Source organism: Chrysochloris asiatica, unplaced genomic scaffold (assembly GCF_000296735.1).
Source record: "Chrysochloris asiatica unplaced genomic scaffold, ChrAsi1.0 scaffold00047, whole genome shotgun sequence".
Classification (NCBI taxonomy): Eukaryota; Metazoa; Chordata; class Mammalia; order Afrosoricida; family Chrysochloridae; genus Chrysochloris; species Chrysochloris asiatica.
The window spans coordinates 19313481-19322651 of NW_006408565.1; the positions used below are offsets into that span (position 1 = coordinate 19313481).

Here is a 9171-nt window from a genome sequence, read left to right on the forward strand (position 1 = left end):
CAGTGGCATAGCTTCCAGAATCACAGTAACACACAAGCCACTACAGTTTGACAAACTGGTATATGAATGAATGGTGGGTCTAGCACATGTTGTTATTGAGTATTATAGAGTTGGTTCCAATCCATAGCGATTCTGTATAGTGTTTCCAAGGAGTGGCTGTTGAGCTTGAACCACCAAACTTGAGGTTCAAGCTGACTTTGCACTCCAGCACATTAACCCACAGCACCACACACAGACCCCTAGCACATAGCAGATGCTTAATATCTATTTATGCTGTGACTGGAGAGTAAGTAGCCTCCAAGCTGACCCCCAAGGAGGCTGCACTCCCTCTCCCAATCCAGGCACAGTCTGAGGCCAGCACTTTAGTCAGTGGCATCAGGTAGCTTACCAATGCTGCCCTCTATGTCCCTGGCTCTTCATCCCAGTGAGCACCTGCTCCTAACCATCCCAGAGTCCTAGCAGGTATGCATGGAACTTCAGGAGTTATAAGACACAACTTCCTGGAAATCAACTTGGCACTAAGATTTTTGATGAGAGTTGGAATGAAGGAAGTTAAGAAGTTTAACTGGTAATCAGTTTAAAGAAATATTTTGTACTATAAATGGGACTAGGCTGTTGTGGAATAGATTTTTAAAAAAACATTTGTATGATTTCAATAATAAAACACAAGATTTCAAAAGACATCTCCTATACTCGGTAGCTCCTTAAACAGAGCACCTTCTCTTCTAGTGGTAGAAACATGATCATCCTCTTCTGTCTTCAGGCTTGGTTGGGAAATGGAGGAGCACTCATCTTGAATGTAGGTGTCTTTTGTTCCTCTCCCTATGGGAGTACTGCACTTGTCTGGGTCTCTGTTCTTATTGGCTCCTTCCACCCTGCAGCTCAGCCTGGGTTCTAACCCGCTGTTTAATTGGCTCATCCTCATCCCCATAATAGCTTTCCCTGCTGAGAGTCCTGAAGCCTCATCACATGTTCTCATGCTTCAGTTTTGCTCTGATCCGTGCTATCACAGGACCCTTGCCCTTACTGTTCTCACCTTCTCTGTGCCTACATTCTCCTCATCAGGGAGGTCTCAACTGAAATGGCACATCTTCAGAGAAGCCTGGCCTGTCCCAGACTGTTGATATAATCTTAGACCAATGAACTTCTTCTTCATCACACTTTCCCAATAATTCATTATGCAAGCAAGTATGTAAACAATCAGTTACATATTAGTTGGATAATGATCTCTCTTATCAAGTCTTCAAATGTAGGAACCATGCGTTCATATCTTCTGTGTTCCTAACACTTAACCTGGTGTCTAGCATAGCAGATGCTTAGACAATACCTCTTGGGTGAACTAAATAATAAATCCTGGAAATGCTGACACTAAGCTCTTCAAATCACAGAACTTCTGGCCAATATCAACACAGGGCGTGTCTAGGGAAGTGCTAAGTGCTCTAAATCAGTGAGCAGGATGGGAACTATTATCCAGATGATGACTACCATGGGGCTGAGCCTCACCTTCCACCCTTCTATCTCCCCAAACCCACATACCCTGCCTTTTCCTGACCGAGGCTGCTAACAATCTGGGATGCTGGCCCTTGTCTGGGCAGTGGTTCCTTACCTTTGAGACTGCTGGGTGGAGGGCCCAGCACACTCAGTGCAAAACTGGGGTACCATCGGGGCACAGACAGCAGGCAGCAGGACCCGAACAGCCCCACTGGGCAGTGTCGGAAGCTCAGAGGAGGTGCTCACGAAGATGGTCACATTCTCCATGGGGCCAATGGTCCCCAGGTTGACCACGAACAGGATCCGTTCCAAATCCTCATCCAAAGTCACTTTTCCCGGTGTGCAGGAATGGAGGGTAATGGTAGCTCCCTCTTGCATAATGTTTCCTAGGAGCCAGAGCTAACATCAGAGGTTGTGCATATATTACCTCTAGTCCCCTCTAAGTTTGAGGTGCAGTAAGTTTGAGAACCCTTTTGGCTGATGGGAAAACAGGGTCAGTGTGGAGGTGGGACTTGTCCAAGTTAATCAACAAATATCTTAATCAAAGCACAACAAATAAATAAAACAACAAATAATGAAAACAAAGAACCCATAGGGATCTGATTCCAATTTGTGTATTTCCTCTGTATCTTGCTAGGGATGAAAGACATGGACCCAAAGAAACACTTAACAGAGAGTCACATCGCCATCCTGTTGTAGCTTCCTCCCAAGAACCAAATTAAAACATCTCCCCATCTTTGAGGCCCATGTTTGTGCTCACGCTCTTTCCTTTTATATGGAAGACCAATTCCTTCATTACCCCTTTACCAGTTTTACTTATCCATCCACTGCTCCATAAAAATCTCCTTGGTCCCAGACCTGAACTCCTTTATACCTTCTCAGACACTACCCAGACCTCTCCTGGCACTGCCACTTTTAACTTCCTATCATGGTTATTCCTTGGCACTTCCTAGTTATTCTTTCAGGCTGTGAGGAGCTATACCACTTTAATATTACACATGGAAAGTGCTCATTAAAAGATCCTCGAATGTCTTAACAATCAAGTGATGACCTTAATCATAGATTCAAAGGTAAGAATTACCTATCATGATACTTATTCTGGGTTCAAGTCCTATCTCTGCTATTGACATGCTGTGTGATCTTGAGGCAGCCATTCACCTTCTTTGAGCCTCACTGTCCTCAGTAGTAAGTATAACTTGTCATTCCTTGAGCACTTAAATTGTACCAGGGACTGTCATGAGTGTTCTGCATGGATTCTTTCCATTGACAATCAGGTAGTTCAATTATTTGTTCCATTCTTCAGAGAAAATCTAATATCTAAGTTTGCACCCAAGGGAAGGGAATCAAACCCTGGTGTGACTCATTCCACAACCTCTGAGCTTAAATGATACCTATTCTGCTTTGCAGGGATATCTGAAACATTATTTTGAAGCTTCCCCTGATTTTCATCACACTTTTGAGATGAGAAAAGAAACAATGATCTCTATCAGCTAGACCAGGGGTGGGGAACATCCTGCCTGTGAGACTGACCCTGCCAAGGCAAACCACAGTTCCAGCCATCACATTAGGGGTGAGTTCAATGTTTGACCACATATAGTAGGCTAATTTTTAAGTTGATAATTTTGTATGACTCTTGAATGATGTTATACACATACACTTTGGCAGAAAAAGGTTCCCCACCCCTAATATAGACAGTGAAATTGAGGTCCAGAGAAGTTAATTATTGGCCTAAGGACACACAGGATTCCATCTCAGGATTTCTGACTTCTAGTTCAGTGCTCTATCTTCGCTATTCCGTGACTGCCCTTGCCTGAGACTTTAGCCCAGGCAGCCTCTAGCCAAGCTGTGGTCCCTCCGGCCTCCTTACCTGTGATGGTTGAGGACTGGACGCGACTGTTGTCGATGTGACTGCTCTCCAGCTTGGCTTTATCTTTGATCTGTACTGTCACGACGCGGTTGGCAATAACTGCCTCGAAGCCGATCACTGTGGTGTCCTCATCCAGAGGGTATACAAAGAGGCCTGCCAGAGCAGGGCCAGAATCATGGGGTGACCCAGTCCCACCCTGCATGCCCATCCTTGGAAAGGGACCTGAGTCTTTGGCCTGCCAGGCAAATGGCTCCCACTGCCAGAGAGGGCTCTGCAGAGAGTCGGGCTGGGGCCTCCAATGGCTCAGGGACAGATGAGTAATTGCAGTTTTCACCCAATTCCAATTACTATGTGGGCAGTGGGGCACATGGAAAATAACTCCATCTCCCCAGTTCCAGCAAACTCAGTTTGCAGGTGTGTGAGTCCAGTGTGGCCAGAACTTCGGATTTTTCAAGGGTGACTGGAAACTTAGATTTTAGGTTACCTCTTGTGCAAGCCTAATGAAACACATCTGCACAGTGGATTTGACCCATGGCCACCAGTCTGCACCAGGGGTGCTGAGGAACTGGAGCTTTGGAGAAAGGAGAAAGGGTTCTAATCCAGGCCCTGTCTCATTTATTAGTTGGGTGGTTTTGGACAGGCATTTAGCTTTTCTAAGTCTCTAAGTCCTTCTCTAAGCTGGGAAGAATAAAGCCAAACTCATAGAGCTATAGCAAAAAGTTCAAGTTAGCCATCATTTAGTAAGTTCTATACCCCATATTATGTGCCAAACATTTCATATGTCAAACTTGAATGTGCACAGGAATTTCCTGCAGATTCTGATTTAGTAGATTGGGATAGAGACTAAGGTTCTGCCTTTATAATCAGTTGCTGAGTGGTACCAATGACTGAGGGCTCCCACTGGGAGTAGCTAGCTCTTATCTCGTTTAATCTGCCCAATACCACAGGACAGCACAATGTTGAGCTCAGGGTGAGCTCATTACTCAATCAGGCTTCCTCTTCTTCTGAGCCTCAGTTTCCTTATTTATAAAATGGGAAGACTGGTCATTACTGCATGTGGCAAGTCAAAGGACTGTCCCAAAGTTGTCCAGTACGTGAATCCCCTGAGCTTCTAGCTACTTCCTATTTTAAATCACCTTTCTTGCTGTTAGCTGTTATCAAGTCAGTTCCTGACTCATGAGGACCCCATGTACAGCGGAATCAAACACTACCGGGTTCAGACTGTTGTGGCCCACAGGGTTCTCACTGGATGATTTTTGTAAGTAGATTCCCAGGCTTTTCTTCCTACTTCATCTTAGTCTGAAAGCTTGGCGGAAACCTGTTTATCATCATACTGCTGTTAAGTGCTGTTCAGTCGGTTCTGACTCACAGTCACCCTGTGTAGGGTTTCCAAGGTGCAGGTGGTAAGTTTGAACCACCAAACACAGCCCAGTGCTTATCCTACAGCTCCACACCAGAGCTCCATTTAGTATTAGAGCAACACTGGCAGACCGTGTTGGCTGCATATGAGGTGAAGTGGCCAGGGATCAAACCCCGGTCTCCTGCAAGGAAGGTGAGAATTCTACCACTGAGCCTCTGCTACCTTTCTCCCCAGGGTTCTTCGAATAGAGTAACAGGGCCATTCATGCAGCCCAGCTGACTTCTGAGGGGAAGAAAGTTTTCCTACAGGTTCTTTTTGGGTAGTATTTGTCCCCAGGGTGGGCTGAAAGGTCATCCCCAAGTGAACTATAAGGGCAAGGAGCTCTGTCACTGCAGTGAAAAGGACATTCCACCCACAGCACCCTCCTGAAGAGGCTTTCCTGTAACTCTTGAATATGAAGCCATGACTTGGATTTATATACAACTGTGCAGGTAAACGCTCATCCACCTTCCAAAGAGCCCCACACTGATGATTGATGTTTGCAGGCTGTTTCTCATCCAGACTGTACTTCCTCATGCATAAGCTCATCAACCCCAGGAAGGACAGACAGAGCAGAGCATCTTGACGTGGAGAAGCCAGACGTTTCCCCAAGGTGAGGAGCAGAGACATACCAAGAACCACGGCTAGAACCAGGGAGGCTAGCTTTGCCCAAACCTCCATGCCTCTAGTATTGGGAAGTTCTCTGGAGAAGGTGGAGACTGATCATTTCTCATAAGGTATGTCCTGGTGTGGTGTTGTGGGTTAATGAGCCAGACTGCAAAGCCATTTGAACTGCAAGATCGGTGGTTTAAGCTCACCAGCTGCTCCTTGGAAACCCTATACAGGGTCGCTATGGGTCAGAACTGACTCGATGGCACTTCACAACAACAACAGCAACAATGTCTTTTGAAAGCAGACAGTCTGGGGATAGTTGGCTGGAATGAGGGACAAGGACTGAGCCAAATCCTGATCTAAATCTTAACCTTATTTGTTTATTTGAAGCCTGAAGAGCAGAAACTGAGACTCAGAGAGTTCACAGTGTCAGTCAGCCAGTAAATGGCAGGACAGGGATTCAGCCTGGAGGCTGGACAAGTCCTCGACATGTCTAACAGGGGTTCTTACCCTGGAAGGGCTGAGCTTCCAGGTTGCCATAGGTTAGAGAGGCGGTCAGGCCCAGTGCGTAACCACTGACAAAGGAGGTGACATTGGATGCAGTGAGGGGCAGGGCTGCCCCTGTAGACCGGTTCAGCAGGCCGGGCATTCTGCTGATCACTCAGACCCTGGAGCCTGCAAGAGACAAAAAGGGCAGGAAGTAAGGAGCGGTCTCCTTGTTATGAATTAAATTACATCCCCCCAAAATACGCATTACAAATTCTAACCCTTTTACCTGTGGATGTAATCCAGTTAGTGAACAGGGCTTTCTTTGTTATGTTAATGCAGTGGATGTTTTGTTTTGTTTTTAAAACACATCACTTCTGAGATATAAGACAGCAGATTAGGCACAGAAGATTGATGCCATGTGATGATCTCCAAAGAACCAAGGAAGAGAAGCTGAACAAGATAAGGATTTCTCCCCAGAGTGGACAGAGAACCTTCCCCTGGAGCCAGCACCCTGAATTCAGACTTCAGCTTCATCAACAGTGAGAAAATGAATTTCTGCTTGCTAAAGCCACTCACTTGTGATATTGCTGTTACGGCAATGCTAGAGAACTAAGTTGTTTTTAAGTACTTTAGAGTCGGTTCTGACTCATAGCGACCCTGTGCAGCACTGTGGGATAAAGCACTGGACTGCAAGGTCAGTATGAACTACAAGGTTGGAGGTTCAAACTCACCAGCTGCTCCTTGGAAACCCGATGCGGGGTCACTGTGAGTTGGAACTGACTCGACGGCACTTAACAGCAAAGCAACAATAGGCTTTCTGAGGCAGAAATTTTTGCGGAGCAGAAAGCCGCCTTGTCTTTCTCCCATAGAACGGCTGGAGGACTTTAACAGCAGACTTTGTGGTTTGTAGTTCAGGGCTTATTGGACAGAGATAATGAAGACACCTCCCATTATTCCTCAACCATTTTCTAGCTACAGAGATCCATGGTGAGGGAGCTGCCAGCCTTCCATGTGTCTAGACTCTAACCCTGGATATTGTTCCTGGAGGCTTTTCCTCTCTACCCCTCATCCCTGATCCATCACGAAGTTCTTGGTTTTTCTCCTCTGGGAAAGCCCTTACATCCATCCTCTGCCTTCCTTGTCTACTACCAGCATCCTTGTTGAAGCCATCACCAACTCTACCTGGACTGCAGCTCTTAATAGATCTCTTGAATGTACTGTTTTCTCAGGCATCCAATCTCCACCCAATGTTCAGAGTGAAAGTAAAACCAGTTGTCATCGAGTCAGAGTAGAATTGCATTCCCCAGGATTTTCAATATCTGAATTTTCAAAAGTCGATTAGCTCTCTCTTCTGAGGTACATCTGGGTGGACTCAACCCTCCAATCTTTCAGTTAGCAGCCAAACATGTTAATTGTCTGCACCACCCACCCAGGGACTACAGAGTGAACACGTTAGACAGCTCTCCATTCTCCCTGTTGTCCCTTTACCCTCCAGTTGGCTTTCCATTGTTCCTTGGCTAAAGACCAAGCCCTTTATCATGGCTAAGATCCTGGCATGCTCCTCACCCTCTGCTAGACCAGCAGTCTCTTTTTAATTATGTTCTGTTTTGTGGCTGTCCAGACAGCTCTCAGCCTCGGCTTATCTTCTGCCAGGTTGATTGGCAGCAGGAAGTAGATAAGGAGCCAGGAGGGAGCAGTTGCCGCCCCGACTGACTTCTCTCAGGAGTTCTCTGTCCTGGTGGCGAGAGAAAAACCTGTCTACTCTATTGTGGTAGAACAAGATGGCGGGCTTCATTTCCTGACTGAGCCACATAGCATGCAACCCACCTTCTCTCCCTCCTCCTTCCAATCCTGGTTCAGTCTTGTCCAGAATGCTGATTGGAGAATACAGTATCAGGGAATTAGCAACCAGATGTGTGGTGACCTGAACTTAAGCTTTAGTCTGACGTGGGATGTATTCATCTTATCCAACAATATTCCCACACTGCCACTGGTGCCCATCCCAGGCTTCTTAGGGAGACAACTTCCTACAGAGAGTAGGGCCTGGATGAGTGATGTCAGATAACAAAAGGCAGACTCACTTAGAACTGACTGTTTAAGAATATCCACCTTCTTGCATAGGGGATACTTTAAATCCGGAGGAGTCTAGTTAACTCAATCATTTTCATCAATTCATCAAGCATCTCATGTTTGGTAAGGTGGAGGGTCAAAGAAAAAGAGGAAAGCTCCTAACGAGATGGATTGGCCAAGTGGCAGCATCGATGGACTCAAGTGTGGCAACAGTAGTGAGGTTGGCCCAGGATCGGGTAATGTTTTGTTCTGCTGTGCATAGGGTCGCTATGAGTTGGTACCAACTCGATGGTACCTAACAATAACAACAACAACTAGTCTTGAGGAGCCCTGGTGTGGCGCTGTGGGTTAATGTGCCAGACTGCAAAGTCATTTGAACTGCAAGGTCGGCAGTTCAAGCTCACCAGCCAATCTTTGGAAACCCGCTACAGGGTCGCTATGGGTCAGAACCGACTTCATGGCACTCAACAGCAACAACAACAACAACTAGTCTTGAAGGAGTTTTGGTAGCGTAGTGAGTTACAAGTTGAGCTACTAGCCACAAGGTCAGCAATTCGAACCTACCAGTTGTTCCTCAATAGAAAGATGAGACTTTCTGCTCCTGTATAGATTTACAGTCTCATACACAGGGTCATTATGCGTTGTAACTGACTCCCTGGCACATAAACATCACCACAACTAGTAATCCTTGAAAAAGTTTTGGTTACATAGTGGTTATGGATTGGACTGTTAATCTCAAGGCCAACAGTTGGAATCCACCAGCGACTCAGTGGGAGAAAGATGAGAATTTCTCCTCTAGTAAAGATTGACAACCTCAGAAACACTATACAGGGCCCTATGAGTCAGAACCAACTCTACGGCACACTACCACCACCACCACCTGTCCTTGAGTGGTGCATGGATACTAATTGAAAGGGTGTGGCTTGAACCTACCCAGAGGTGCCTTGGAGGAAAGACTTCCAAGAATTAACAACCATAACCACTCTATGAAGCATAGTCCTACTCTGGTCCACATGGGATTACCAGGAGTTGCAGCTGACTCATGATGGAATACACAAAGTCATTGTACCAAAAGGAAATGGTTAATGTTCAACCATTTCAAGAGGTACCATATGATCAAGAGCTAATGATACTCAGGGAGGAAGTCCAAAGTGCATCGAAGGAATTGGCAAAGAACAAGGCACCAGGAAATGATGGAATAAAAATTGAAATCTTTCAAGAAAGTGAGGTGACACAAGAAGCA

At 46.0% G+C, this 9171-nt stretch overlaps 1 protein-coding gene across 1 annotated transcript in view; it reads right to left on the minus strand.

The window, feature by feature from the left end:
- VWA5B1 (von Willebrand factor A domain containing 5B1) overlaps nucleotides 1-6018 on the minus strand; it is a 74841-nt gene extending 68823 nt beyond the window's left edge. The window contains exons 1-3 of the mRNA XM_006862356.1: nucleotides 5880-6018; nucleotides 3359-3511; nucleotides 1607-1877 (exon numbers count right to left, since the gene is read on the minus strand). Coding sequence (XP_006862418.1) covers nucleotides 1607-1877; nucleotides 3359-3511; nucleotides 5880-6018 — 563 coding nt within the window. The remainder of the gene's footprint in view (nucleotides 1-1606; nucleotides 1878-3358; nucleotides 3512-5879) is intronic.
- Nucleotides 6019-9171: the final 3153 nt, after the last annotated feature.